Below are 15,625 nucleotides of genomic sequence, written 5' to 3' on the forward strand. Positions count from 1 at the left end.
GGAAACCCTAATTTGGATGCTTAAGCCCTAAGCAACCCATAGACTCCTTTTAATCAAGCCCTTGGCCGATTTCCTTATGGGCTTCCCCATAGAATTCGTCCAACCCTTGATACAAGGCAATCCATGGCCCAAATTGCAATTATCTTATAATTATAATTTCAGTCCCTTAAGTTTAATTAATCTCTTTTAGTCACAAAACTAATTACTAATTAATTTTTGACTAATATTAATTAAACAATATGATTTCTACTTTAATATATTATTCCCATAATTTATTAATAAATCGTATTTAGTCCTTTCTCTCCATAATTCATCCTATCAAGTTGCTTTGGTGAAGACAACCCAAAAGGACCATGCACCATCGGGTCAAGTACATACCAAAATAGTTCTGGACTTAGACACTAATCCAACAATGTTATGGGCCGGAAGGCATTATGTTATGGGCCGGAAGGCATATATGTTATGGGCCGGAAGGCGTTGAGATGTGGACCGTAAGGTTGACGCGGATAGGACCGGAAGGCTTACCGGGTCGGGACGGAAGTCCCCTGAGACACATGGACCGGAAGGTCAGGGCCTAGAAAGGTGTATGTGCGTAAGTAGTATATTGGGGAACTCACTAAGCATTTATGGTTACAGTTGTTGTGTTATGTGTTTCAGGTACTAGCGAGGACCGTGGGAAGGCACAAGCGTGATCTGTACACACTGACAGAAGAATTGTTTTATCATCTTGGGGTGTATTTTGTTACAATGACATTTGTTATACATGTGATTTCAGAATATTAAATGATGGTTTATGTTTTTTGAAAAATGAAAAATTGTTTTGAAAATTTAGGTTGTTACAAACTCAATTTTTTTTTGGATTTTCTGGTACTCTTTTTTGGTATCTATTCAGAATTTGCATTGCTGTCATTTTTTTATTTGAAGGTGTTGTTTACCTTGGAATCTGAGTTCAAAATGGATTTTGAATGTTAAATTAGATTTTGAATGAACCAAATTTGAATTTGAAGTTTACCGTTGAATGTGAAATCAGATTTTGAATGAAATAGCTTTGAATGTTTAGTTTACCTTTGAGTGTGAAATCTGATTTTGAATGAAATAGCTTTGAATGTGTAGTTTACCTTTGAAATTCTTAAGATGCTTATATGATACCTTGAATGTAATTTAGGTAATGGACACCAACAATGTTAATCTTGTTGATGATGAAACTTCAAAATATAAGCTTAATCCTAAGCTTATTTGGGATAATCATACATTTATGATATTTCTTGAAGAGTGTATGAATGAGGATAAAAAAAGGGAATATAGCGGGTAGGAGTTTCTATAAGGTCAGGTTGGAAAATATACAGAAAAATATTAACGAAAGGACGGGAAAAAGATTGGAAATAAAGCAACTAAAAAACAAATGCGACACTATGCGGAAAGAATGGAAGTTATATGATCATTCAATGAAGCTAGAATCCGGCATTTCATATAATAGCATGAGAAAAATAATCATAGCATCACCGGAGTGGTGGGAGGAGAAAATAAAGGTAACAATTACATTATTTCTCTATTAACTTGTTATTTTTAGTGCATTTTTAATGACATTTTTATTCTTTATTACATAGGGAGATAAAGACTATGCTATGTTTAGGGATAAAAATTTGGAGATATATGAAACATATTACGAGAAGTTATTTCGGGATTTTGGTGCTATAGGGTTAAAATGACGATACATTTTTGAAACAACAAGATATGATCACAGGAGATATATATGTCAGCGTAAACCGATGTGGTCACAATGGTGTTTGATTTGTTTTTGAAACTATTTTGTATTTTCATTATTATGGTTTAATGTAACATGATTTGTCACACCCCGCTAAAGCGGAAACGCAAGGTATGACAGCGATAACGGTTTCAATGCAAAAGATAAAGATACATCACCATAGCAGTATTTAAAAGTTTACAACCCATAGCTTCAAAAGAAACAAAATACAAGTTTTTCAAAATAACATTATTCAAAATATAGCTTCATAATAGCTTCAACACGATGCAGCATGCTCTATGATGATGAATCTTTACATCCACTTACTAATTACTTCTTGAAAAAGCATGTAAAACGAACGTCAACTATGAAAATAGTTGGTGAGTATCACAAGTTTATAAAAATCGAGCGTACAATAAGGCTTTTCGTAAATACAAGTACATTGCTTCAATGATAAACAAGTTGATTGCTATTAATGAATACAAGTTTATTGCTATAACGAGAAACGAGTTTGTATGTGTATGAGCAAACAATGAGTCTCAACCAAACCTATGACTGAAGCCCTATCGAGATCTATGCTTATCGTTCCATAGATGAATATGGTATCATGCACTCCAGCGATTCGGGCGAGTGAGGAGTTGTCAATTCCTAATAGCGCTATCCATAACGACCATTGGCTCAAAGAGTTAATGGTTAGAGATAAGGGTAGGGCCTTAGTACGATAAGTTCTCATGTTCCGTGTTGCATAGACATACATAAAGAAACATAGCAATACAATAGCAATCATGTTTGATACAATTCAATTTAAATACAACATGCAAACAGTAGTTTTTCTGGACATGCTTTTCCACCCCAAAACATAAAAACCGAAAATAGGGGAGTGCGTGAATACTCACGATGTTTTGTGTAGACACAAGCGGTACTTCGGGATGCACCAACGTCTTACTACCGGGATCCTACGACATCAAACACACGCACTAGTGAGTTTCCATGTCGATATCTAATGCTAATATACTAAACTCTATATATAGGGAAATGCCAATTTATGTTTTAGTATTGGATTTTATATCAATTAGTTACACTTTTTCTGAAGTAATGAAATTCTATATATCGGGCGATTAATTACAACCTTGGAATATAAATTTTCCAAATTTTTAAGTCCTTATTACAACATAAATTCACGAAAATAGCATTCGAGGGATAAAAATTCTCAAACTTTTTATTTAACTGTTATTACACAATACTAAGCTGGGAAAATTATAAAAATGGATTTCCAAGATGTTTAATTATATTTTATGATTTTTGAGCATTTATTTCAATAAAAATTGAAATAAATAGAAAACAGTTTCCAAAATTACCCAAACTTTTTATTTAATTGTTATTATACATAAATAGGCTGGGAAAAATATAAAAGATATTTTTCAGTGGGTATTTCTATTTTTCCTTGCTTTATTCCTTTAAATAGTCATTAATTAAAGAAATAATATTAAACAGTTAAAATAAATCACCATAAATTTTTATAACATCATTTACAGTATAAATATCCTGGGAAAAATATCAAAAGTGGTTTTCATAATGTATAAACTGGTTTTGGGTATTTATGTATATTTAAGTGTATTTTAGTGCAATTAACTTTAGAAAATAAGAGAAAAATAGTTTACAGTAGAGAAAAATATTCAAAATTTTTATGTAACCTCCTACTCTATAATATTATATCCTGGTAAATTTTCATGAATTTTGGATAAACAGAACTATTTCTCCCATTTTTAGACCATTATAATTACCAAAAATTGGGAAAAATAGTAAAACATGATGGCAAATCTTGAAATTATTTTCTGTAGTCACCCATCACAGGTAAGGTATGCGAAAATTGTTAGATACAATTTTCACATCCTATAAAGTGGTTTTGTAATTTATCATATCCTAAATAAAAGAAAATTAGAAATCATATGAAACAGTAACAAAAATTGCTGAAATTTGGTGAGGGGTCATTATTCCCCATAAGGATCATCCATGAATTTATTTAGGATTTATTGACCTCTGGAAGTATTTTATATGATTTATGCCCTTGGTTTTAGCAATAATTCTAATAAATCAAAGAAATAACAAAAGCTCTTGAAATTTTCCAGATTATCTCATGCATGCAAGGGCTTTCAAAAAGAAAAATGTAAAAAAAATGTATTCAGAAGAGAAATGAGGGTAATGATTCCAAACAATTTAAGAAAAGTTGCATGCAATAATGCATGAAGTGTAAATGTGGCTGAAGTTCATGAATTTGTGTAGCCCATTCAGTGAGGTTTTAAGCCACGAAATTGCAACCATAATTCACTAGATATGTTAAGTTTCTAAGGTATTTTTCCTCAGATTTATGGTTGGGTTTAAGGCCATTGTTTAAGCAAGATAAAAATAGTGATCACAGAAAAAGAGCTGTATGCGCAACCTTTTTGTAAAATCTGCTAAAAATCGGATATTTAATATTTTACAGTGGGACCAGTTGGGTTTGAAATTTAACTCATGGAACTAACCAATACAAAAAGAATATCATGATTTGGTTAAGAAATGACTGAGTTATGACTGTTCAAAGTCGAACAAAGTAATCTGGCAGATTGCATGTTTGCTTGTGTGCATTATTAGGGTATTTCAACAAGAACATCATGCATGTCTTTGGTAAGGCCCGATTTCTAACACATGCATGGAATGAATGAGCATCCAAGATGTACTAGAAATGGTTTAAATGCTTTTGTTCATGCATGGACACAAAAGAAATGGAGAAGAACATGAAATATTAGGTTTTGATGTCACATGATCATATGTGCATCTTTTCCACTCCTTGCATGGGTTTGACCCCGGATTTTCACCATCTCTAACACATGCATTGTGTTATGGTGAGAATCTACAAACCACAAAGGGAGAATAAAGATTTCTAGCCATGGAAAGGCATAGAATCCGAAAAGTAGAGAAGACTAAGAAGAAAAAGAGGTTTAACCATGAAACTATGGAAGAAGATGTTGTTGTTTACCTTGGTTTTGACCTTGAGAGAAGTAAGAACACTTCAAGGGCTTCACAATCTCGAAATTTTGCAGAGAAATGAGAGGATTTTCGTGAGTTTAGAGAGAGGGAAGAAGAGAGTGAAGTGTGTGAAGAGAGTGAAGTGAGAGAGTGAAGAGGGAAGAGGTGGAGTAAGGGTTTAAGCTTAATGATTGTGTTTTGGGGAAGAGAGAGGGTATGGGGAGAGGTGATGGCCAGTTTTTGCATGCATTTTGGCCTCCTCTCTCCTAAATTTTAAACTTTATAAACTTCCCTCCTATATTTTATATAAAAACATTCATTTTTATAAAATGTTTATTAACCAATTTGATTTATTTAAAAATCTTGTTTTCCACAAATAATTTATGATTAATACTTGTAATTTATATTTCTAGTTCATTGGTATAATCCATAATTTGATTAATAAAATTTGATATTAGGAAGTTTATAGCCAAATTTTATAAAGTTTTTAAGCTTTATAATTTATAACTTTGGATTTTTGGCTCTTTAGGGTTTTTGGAATATTGTTTGATATTCAACAACATGTTGAAGTATAATTAGAATGTTTTAATTTATTTTTAGAGTTTTATACCCTATTTCAATTATAACAAAGCTTGAAGCTTTATTGTAATTATAGTATTGGCATTTCCTATTGTAGCTAAGCAACTTACTAGAATTGTAAGTATCAAGTATATTAGTCCTAGACCTTAGTTGGATCCTAGTTTATGCAAGATTTTTGACCTAATTTATACTACTAGGTCATGGTATGTTGTGCATGAATGGTTATTATAAAGATGCATGAGTCCAAGAATGACCTGAATTGGCAGTTGTCACATGATTGTTAACTAAATTATTGTTGAAAAATTTTAAATGTTGTTGAAACTTAAATATGTTTAATGTATTCTTATTATTATGGTTTACTATTTTAAATGTTGTTGAAACATTAGATATTTTATAAAAAAAATTATTAATTAAAAAAAACTTAGAAGAAATTGCAAAAATGGTCCTTGTGGTATGTATGTTTTGGGGTTTTGGTCCAAACCATGAGTTTTTTGGGTTGGTGGTTCTTTTGAGCTAGTTTGTTTGCAGTTTTGGTCCCTGTCCAACCTAAAATGACTATTATACCCTTAATGAATTTAGTTTTCATTTTTCTTTTACTTTTTAAAATTGTTATTATTAACAAATATAAAAGTGGGCCCTCTTCTCTCTCTCTCTATCTCTCTCTTTGTCTCTTTCTTTCTCTCTCTCTCTCTCTCATAGTAACACACATACACACACAACACCACCACTCTACCACATACACACCACCATTCCACCACCGTAAACCCACCCAACACCTCCCTTATAACCCATCCTTAAGCCCCACCACCAGCCCATCCCTCCCTCTTCAATTCCATCTCGAAAACAGGAAGAAGAACCGAAGGAAAAACCACCCTCGGAACCCCTCTACCACCTCATCGCCATCCACTGCCACCACCAAAAACATCCCCTCCACCACCCTCCATTGTTGTTATGTTGCTACTTGTGAGGTCCCTCCATCCCCCTCTGTCTTCGTCTTCATCAGAAAAGCAACAGAAAACCGGCAACAGGAGGCTGTTGGCCTCCTTCCACCATCATAGCACCAACCATTGTCGCCTTGTTGCCACGAAGCCCGACCACCTCCTACTGTCTCTCATTTCACCGTAAATTCCCTTTCACCACTATTCTTTTATGATTTTGTTTTGTTGATTGTATAAGTGGTTGGCGATGGTTGGAGTCCTCACAGTGGCAACAACCAAGGTGGGAGCGGGTGGTGACGGTAGAGTGGGCTAGCGTTGCAGGCGGGTAATGGAGCTCCAACGACCTCCTGTCATTTCGTTTTTGCTCCAGATCTACGAAAACTATGATTTGGGGATGAGAGGGAGGGCGGGGAAGGTCTTTTCGACAACAACAATTGTAGTGGGTGGTGGTGGTTTACGTTGGCAGCCCAAGGGAAAAATAAAGGGTGGATGCTGGTGGCGGCTCCTGGTGGTTCTCGATGGAACAACTTGACAACTACAACAACATCACCACCCCTTCTTGGTGGTGGTTGTGCTTGACAGTGTAAGAAGGAACGGAACAGAAGAAGAAGAAAAAAAGATCGTGAAGGGTGGGTGATTGAGGGTGGTTCACGGTGGTCAAAAGTCATCGATGGTGGGTCTATGTCGAGGTAATGGTGGTGCACGGCTGATGATGTGGTGGTGGTGTTAATGACGAGAATGCAAGTGGGAAAATAAATTTTGGTAGGTCTAAAGATGGAGGTGAAGGTGGTGAATGGGTTTAGGAAGTTTGATCAGGAGGGAAAAGAAATTTTGCAATTTCTTTTTTTATTCATTGACTTTCATTCAGAGAGAGAGAGAGAGAGAGAGATGTGGGCCCAAATTAATTATTTATTTTCTTTTTCCTTTAAATTAAATAGAAAAATATAAACAATATATAAGAAAGGGCATTTTAGTCTTTTCAGTTTTTCGATGGACCAAAACTACAAGTAAACATAGTCAAAATGACTACCAACCCAAAAAACTCGTGATTTAGACCAAAACCCCAAAAAAATACATACAACAGGGATCATTTTTACAATTTTATCAAAAACTTATTCGTAAAAAAAGCTTACTTATAAAAAAAATCTTATTAAAACTAAATTAAAAAAATGGTTAATTATATTAGTTAAAATAAGAAAAATAAATCATCATACAGAGGAAGTCCTTTTTGGTGTGTATATATATATATATATATATATATATATATATATATATATATATATATATATATATATATATATATATATATATATATATATATATATAGCAGTTTTTTTTACTAAAAATGATTTATCAACTTATAGAGTTTTAATACTCGATAAGTTTAATCAACCATTTTTTTTTTTAAAAAACTCCGTTTTAACATAGCCATATATTAATTAGAAATAAGGCCGGACGGTATGGAGTGCGGGGAGAGGTGCGGGACGTATCCCGTACAGGGGAACACCGCACCGAGGGTGCGGGAAGGTTGGCGCGGAAAGAGGGTGTGGGTGGGGATCCCGCGTTCTCACTCCTCACATTACTGGTTCGTTTATTTTTTATTTATTTTTTTATCGCAACGGTTGATTCCATTCCAACGAGTATATATCCGTTAATATATATATATATATATATATATATATATATATATATATATATATATATATATATATATATATATATATATATATATATATATATATAAATTGTTTTTTTTCCTTTTCTTAAACTATAAATACCGCAACACCCAATCATTTTTTTAACCAATACCCTATACTTCTCTCCAAAAATATTATTCAATATGTCATCATCTTCATCATCCGATTCGACGGCTATAGAGGAGGCTAAGTTTATTGGTTCTATCCTGGCGAAAACGATTGCATACTATCTAAACGGACTAGGCGAAACATCACGTGCATGATCTAAGCTAAGAAAGTTGTGGTTGCATAGAAATCACGAAGCCGGACACGATCGCCTTATAGCAGATTATTTTGCAGATGACGCCATCTACGCTGTAAAGTTTCGACGTCGGTTCTGGATGAGGAAGGAACTATTCTTACGTATTGTTGGCGATTTGGAAGGCCGCTTTCCATATTTCCAATGGAAGATGAATGCAAGGTGGGTAAAAGGTTTCTCTCCCGTTCAAAAATGTATGACTACAATTCGTCAGCTAGCATATGACATGGGTGCAGAAAAATAGGACAAGTATTTTAGGATGTCAGGGCATACCGTGCGGGAGTGTGTGTACAAGTTCTGCAAAACGATCTGTTTAGTTTATGGGCAACAATATTTACGCAAACCAACTATCAACGATATCCACCAATTGTACACGGTGCATGAAGGCAAGCACGGATTCCCTGGAATGCTAGGTAGTATCGATTGCATGCATTGGAGTTGGTCATTATGCCCCAATGCATGGAGTGGTCAGTACATGAGAGGCGACCACAAAGAGCCGACGATCATTCTAGAGGCTATCGCATCACATGATCTTTGGATATGGCATGCATTCTTTGGTCCGGCTGGTGCAAACAATGACATCAATGTGCTAGACCAGTCGTCGGTATTCAACGATATCTACCTTGGAAAGTCGCACGATGTACATTTTCAAGCAAATAGGGTAGCATATAAGCTTGGATACTATCTTACTGACAGTATATATCCTCCCTTGTCTGTTTTTGTGAAATCGTTTACATGTCCTAACAACCAGAAAATGAAAAAGTTTAAAGAGGCGCAAGAGTTAGCTAGGAAGGATGTGGAGCAAACATTTGGTGTACTTAAGAGACGTTGGCAAGTACTAACTGTCGGGGCAAGGTCATATGAGGTGAAAAGGTTACAACACGTAATGTATTCATGTATCATATTGCATAATATGATTCATGAAAACGAAGGAAGAGCGATATGACGGTACAACGAAAATGAAGTTTTGCCAAATGTCGAAGGAGTAGTCATTGGTACACAAGAGTATAGGGTGAATAGAAGAGAAGTACACAATCACGACATTCATCACGCCCTTCGTGCTGATTTGGTGGAGTACATTTATAGGGCTCATATTCAGCCCCCGTTAGAGTTTCATCGCGGTGATTTGTTGGACGAATCAGACGAGGATTCTGATATGTTCGTTGAGAGTGAAGATTTCGACAACGAGAGCGACGCTAGGAGAATGATGAAGACGATCAAGACGATGACGAGGACGATGAGGGCGATGACGAACATGATGATTCCAAGTGAAGTATTTTGGTTTATACAAAATTAGGATATTAATTATTTTTCTACTTATTTAAATATTAGGTTTAATGTAATTTTTATTTTAATTAATGAAATGCTTTTTATTTTTAATTAAATTTTATGTTTAGTATTAATTTAAAAATTATAAATAAAAAAAAATAATTTTATTTAATAAATAAAAAAAAGTGAGAAAAAGACTTCTCACCCATTCCTTGGGTTTTAGGTGAGGGAAAAAAATAAGGGAAAGAGAATGACCTATAAAAAGTGAAGAAAGCTTCACTCCCATATCCTCCGGTTTAAGTTAAAAAATTAATAGCTACCACCGACTATTGTAAACAACCCAGTGGAAACACCAGCAGACCCATAACCTGTAGATGATGAATTACGAGTTCAGACGATGTTGTAACTACGTATTCATTCGATGATACTCTAACCCCTTCATATGAATTACGAGTTCAGATGATGTTATAACTACGTATTCATGGGATGTCACAAATTCCGCATGCCAAACCAATGGTCATAATTCACATTAGTGAGAATGGTTCATTTTTTTGTAAAACCAAAATCAGATTGAAAATTTTTATTTTTTATTTTGGAAAATTTCAAATCATTGGTTTTTTATTTCGGTTTTGGTTTTTTTGTTTTTTTTTTTAAAATATATTTTCAGGGTTTTGTGTTTTTTTTTTATTTCATAGATTTGTTCATCAACAAATGTTGTTACAATTTAACAAAATACATAATTTGCTAAAACATAATACAAGAGGAAGTTTGTTCACATTTAGTCATTGAACTTTTTTAGAGGGAAACGAACTTTCGATTTTGTTCATATTTAGTCACTAATTTTTTTTTCGTCATCTATTTACTACTAAATTAATGAAACTGATCACATTTTACCCTTATGACCGGTAACAACCAGTCATAAGGGTAAAATGTGAACAGTTTCAATAGTTCAATGACAAATAGATAACGAAAAAAAGTTTAGTTACTAAATATGAAAAAAATCGAAAGTTGTTATACTTTCAAGTCATTATCCCTTATAAATAAGTTTTGCAAAATACCCTCTTTAAGACTTTGTTAAAGTTTTGATGCCGTGAATTAACCTTTAATTAAATGTTGTTGACTTAAAGACTTTGTTAAGGTTTTGATGTTGTGAAGTTGCATAGACCAAGTAAAACCTTTGAAGATTCTTGCAAAACAATGGCCTTCTTGGCATCTTCATCCTCCTGTCGTGTCGTGTCAACGCTATCATCCATACTAAAACCCTCTTTCTTCCACAATCCTACAATCAAATTAACTTATATTTGATCAGATTCCAGTCGGAACAACAACAATCCACTCGTTCTTTTGATGGCCAGCCCATTGGTAGCAACTGGCGGTGCTGCGAACAAAATAGTCGTTATTGGCGGTGGAGTTGCCGGCTCCTACATTGCTAAATCGCTCCAGTTTCATGGCAATGTAACACTAATTGATCCGTATGGTTTCTTATTCTTCTCTCTAATCCTTTTCTTTTCCAGAATGGCTGCATGTTTTTTTGTTTTGAGTCGTCGTAGGTTTTTTTTTACAATATGGATTCGTGAACAAATCAATTATGGATTGGAAAATAGAATACGGTTTAATAACATTTAGATCCGAATATGAACAGGAAGGAGTATTTCGAGATTCCATGGGCAAGCTTGAGAGGAATGGTGGAACCAACTTTTGCGGAGAGATCCTTAATCCAGCACAAACGTTACCTAACATCATCTCGTCTCATCGTCTCCAATGCTATCGGCATATCTGATTCTGAAATCCTCTTATCAGAAGGTCGACCGATCCCGTATAATTATCTCGTTATTGCTACAGGTCATGACGATCAAGTACCAAAAACTAGATCGGAGAGACTGAAACAATACCAATCAGGTAAACCCAATTTCAAGTTTCTTCCAGATTGATGGTAGTTTGAAGCTTATGAGCGCTGTTTAAACATCGCAGAAAATGAAAAAATAAAAGCTGCGGCATCGATTTTGATTGTTGGAGGTGGGCCGACCGGAGTAGAACTTGCCGGAGAAATTGCAGTTGATTTCCCGGAGAAGAAGATAACGTTGGTCCATAGCGGCTACAGGTTGCTAGAATTTCTTGGACCAAAAGCTTCTAAGAAGACATTAGATTGGCTAAAATCAAGGCATGTTGAAGTGAAACTTGATCAAACTGTGAATGTGGAGGATTGTAGTAATGGAACCAAACTGTATACAACTTCAGCTGGTGAAACAATCAAAGCGGATTGCCATTTCTTGTGTACTGGGAAGCCATTGGGGTCTTCTTGGTTGAAAGGTACCATTTTGAAAGATCGATTGGATGAATTAGGGAGGTTGATTGTTGATGAAAATTTGAGAGTTAGGGGTAGGAAGAATATCTTTGCCATTGGAGATATTACCAACATCAAGGTTAGTTTCCACTTTCCATTCCCTATTCTAAGGGGGTGTTAGGAAAACTTTTTGTGTTTGAGAAACTTTTGAAAGCTAAAAAAATCCCTTTTGAAAAAGGATTTTTTGTTTATTGATTTTTTCGGAAAGAAATTCTTTCAAAAGGATTAGTATTTGCTTTTAGCATAAAAGTTAACTTTTCAGATTAAAAGTTTCAAAAATCACAAAAAGATAAAATTTGTAACTTTGAAATACTTTTTTTTCTTTCAATACAAAAAATCATTTTAAAAGATTTTTTTTTAATAGTTAAACATCTTTTGGATGTTTTTTTAATTTTTTTGAAAAGTTAAAAACCAAAAAATGTTTTAAAAACAATGCCAAAACACTTTAGTCTCACTTTTTTTAGGATGATTTGTAGGCACCATAATCAAGCCTTGCTTTCTTATGCAATTTTGGTTTTTGCCTAAATGAAAAAATCCCGTTTCTTGCCCCACAAAACTGTTTTTGTTCAATTTCTTCAAATTTGATTTTGATGTTTCGGTTCGGTTTTTCTTTTTGGTTTTTAGTTGCATAAAGCTATAAAAATAGCAATTGAATAGATATTTGTTGAAACCAAAATGACTAGTGCTTGCAATGGAAACACTAACTACCGTTAATAATTAATCAAGAAAGAAACTTTTATCTATTATTTATTATGACATTGTATTAAAAATGCTTTTTGGTTTGGTTTTTATTTCCAGTTTATAAACACAAACAGAATCAACCCTAAAATATTTCTATTTTCTTAAAAACAAAAAACCAAACCATAGGTTTTTTCCTTTCAAAACAATTGAGCCTACCAAAGGACGTAAATACCCTCCTAATAATCATCAAAAATAGCTCTAGAAAATTTATTGAGGTTCGTCCAAAAAGATTTTAGAAATTTATATCTAACGGTACAACTAATTCTACTACAATTCCAATAATTAATCAAGTAACAAAATTTATATATATCATTAAAAAAAACACCATATGAAAAGAAAAACATGATTAACCCGAAAATCACTGTTTTCTTTCAACAGACATCTGAACCATTGTTTTTTGTATAAAAGACGTAATTGTCCTTATTATCATAATAACATGGCATGTGAACAATAGGAAATGAAGCAAGGTTATTTGGCGAAAAAGCAAGCATCAGTTGCTGCTAAAAACCTACAATTATTGATACGTGGAGGAGATGAAAGCAAGATGACAACATACAAAATGAGTTCAAGTCGTAAGGCGATTGTTTCACTAGGTAGACATGATGCAGTGGCTCAATTTCATCTTACTACATTGATTGGGTTAATCCCCGGATTAATCAAATCCAAAGACTTACTTGTTGGTAAAACAAGAAAGGAATTAGAACTCGATTCTCGTGATTGTGGATTATGTAATTAAGGTACATGAGGTTATTCATTTTTTATTATATAAACATGGTATTTTTTCATATAAGAATTTGGACTCATAGATTCATGTGTAAACAAGTCGAACACTTCTCCATAATATATCAGTATTGTTCTTTCAAATCACTAGATATCTTTAATGTTTCTATTATGGAGGTAAATGTGACTTCTAGTAATAATCTTTCACTTAACATGTACTTGTGGATTAGGTGTCTAAACACATAACTATAATTGTTATGTACTTTAATTGATAGTGACATGGTTCTTTTGGGTTGCCTTCACAATTGCGACTAGACATGATGGTTAATTGAGGATGAAGAAGAATTTATTAATTTGATTAATAAAATGGAATAAATGATTTATTAAGATATTATGGAAATAATATATTAATTAGTAATTATATTATTAATTAATGTTTGATCAGAAATCAATTTGAAATTAATTTTGGGATTAAAAGAATTAATTGAAAGTGTAGGGACTAAAAGTGCAATTATTCAATAGTTGAGCAAAAGGGTCTAGAACCTTCCTAGGAAGGTGGTGGACGAAATTTATGATATATGTAAGATTATTATAGAATTTCTAGAATATCTTATCATATACGAATAATCAAAGGAGTTAAATAATTACCATATTTGAGATTAGGCTTATCCATAGCATCCTTGGTGCAATATGTCTGGCTTGCCCCCATGGCCCCACAACTTATGTCTGGCTTGCTCTCCAACCTGATCAGCCTAAGGACTGAATGTCATTAAGCCCTTAGTACGAGTCTGACATGCCCTTCCCGACCCTCAGTGTCACACCCCAAAACCGAGAACGGCGGAAACGTTATGGGGCGGAGGACGTCATGTAATGTATCACAACAATGTAAAGTAGTAAACAAGCAACAACATCATCCATTGCATTAATAGTATAAGTTTCAAGTACATGTGTGTTCTTTCATAATATACAACAATAAAATGAATAATCAGAAAATAAGACGAGTCTGGATTGCTCCGTCTTCACAAAACCTGGTCGTCGTACCTGTCTATTTGCGACCTGAGAATACAAGTTATTTTGAAAGTGAGTATCAGCCAAAAAGCTGGTGAATTCATAAGTATTAATGTGTTTTTGATTTGTAAAACTTGTAATGAAAGACTTGTAATGAAAGACTTGTAATGAAAGACTTGATATTGTTCTGAAAGAAAGTTCGTATAAGTGTGGAAATGTTTGTAAGTAATCAAAACTGTTTGGTAAACCCTAGAAATCCCTATGATTCCTATTAGTATAGATGAAATCTTCTACCAAGACCTAGTTGTTTTGAAAGTAGTCTTCTACCAAGACCCGACTGTTTGACAATTGTTATTAATATAAGAAATTGTATCCTTTGGTACTAGGATACTTAAATACGATTCATCTCATTGGTTATGTGGATGAGTCACAAGATAATGGTAATAATATAACTAACTTACGTATTATCCCTTTTATACTAGGATAACTAACTTACGTATTATCCCTTTATACTAGGATAACTAACAGTGTTAACTTTAGACATCCGTAGACGTACATTTACCTCTGTTGCTAACAGCTGGGTGTAGGAATACTTAATCCCTTAAATTATACCTGTAATGGTATCAACCGAAGACATCCGTGGATGTGCATTTACCTCTGTAGCTAATAGAGATTCTAGGAATGGTTAGTCCCGTAAAGTATCCTTTGGTACTAGGATATAAAGTCCAATCTATCTCATCGATGATGTGTTTGTATCACAAGGTAAAGATAGAAAGGAGAACTATATAACAGTATCTAGACATATAATATGTAATAGTAATTTTCCATATAATGTCTATGTAAAAGTATTCATGTAAGATTATTCATGTAAACGTACTCATGTAAGAGTATCTATGTAAGAGTATCCCTATAAATATATCCATGTAAGAGGAATCTCTATAAGAGTATCCCTTCATATAGCATGTAGTCTAGACTCATGAATGAACTGACTCTGATGTAATTTCTTGTAATAGGAATAATGTTTTGTATCTCCTAAACTATTCCTATAATAGTTTACTAGAATGTAATTGATGAGTGTCCAAGTAGATTTATACACCCTTGCTACCCAAGAGCATCAGAACAGAATTAGCTGATGGAACATTTATGACTATATATGTACACATGATATATAACTAATATTTAAACGACCTTCGGACGGGTACCCGATATCCCACCAGACCACATCCAAATCGAGGAAAAGGAAATAGGGTGGATAGCCTTCCTAAGTCTTTTAAACAT

At 33.8% G+C, this 15,625-nt stretch overlaps 1 protein-coding gene across 1 annotated transcript; it reads left to right on the forward strand.

The window, feature by feature from the left end:
• The first annotated feature begins 10,714 nt into the window (after positions 1-10,714).
• On the forward strand, positions 10,715-13,483 carry LOC145031052 (uncharacterized). Its single transcript, XM_078979507.1, has 4 exons — positions 10,715-11,006; positions 11,177-11,433; positions 11,506-11,957; positions 13,074-13,483. The coding sequence occupies exons 1-4, from the start codon at positions 10,882-10,884 to the stop codon at positions 13,353-13,355; spliced, it is 1,116 nt and encodes a 371-aa protein (XP_078835633.1). The 5' UTR covers positions 10,715-10,881; the 3' UTR covers positions 13,356-13,483.
• The last annotated feature ends 2,142 nt before the right edge of the window (positions 13,484-15,625 follow it).

Source organism: Lactuca saligna, chromosome 2 (assembly GCF_052625555.1).
Source record: "Lactuca saligna cultivar CGN05327 chromosome 2, ASM5262555v1, whole genome shotgun sequence".
Lineage (NCBI taxonomy): Eukaryota > Viridiplantae > Streptophyta > Magnoliopsida > Asterales > Asteraceae > Lactuca > Lactuca saligna.

Excerpts from the sequence above, each read along its gene's own strand:
- LOC145031052 (XM_078979507.1), top strand. The coding sequence starts at position 10,882 with ATGGCCAGCCCATTGGTAGCAACTGGCGGTGCTGCGAACAAAATAGTC. Across the intron at positions 11,007-11,176 it reads AATGTAACACTAATTGATCC|GAAGGAGTATTTCGAGATTC; the intron begins GTATGGTTTCTT and ends GAATATGAACAG. Across the intron at positions 11,958-13,073 it reads GAGATATTACCAACATCAAG|GAAATGAAGCAAGGTTATTT; the intron begins GTTAGTTTCCAC and ends TGTGAACAATAG.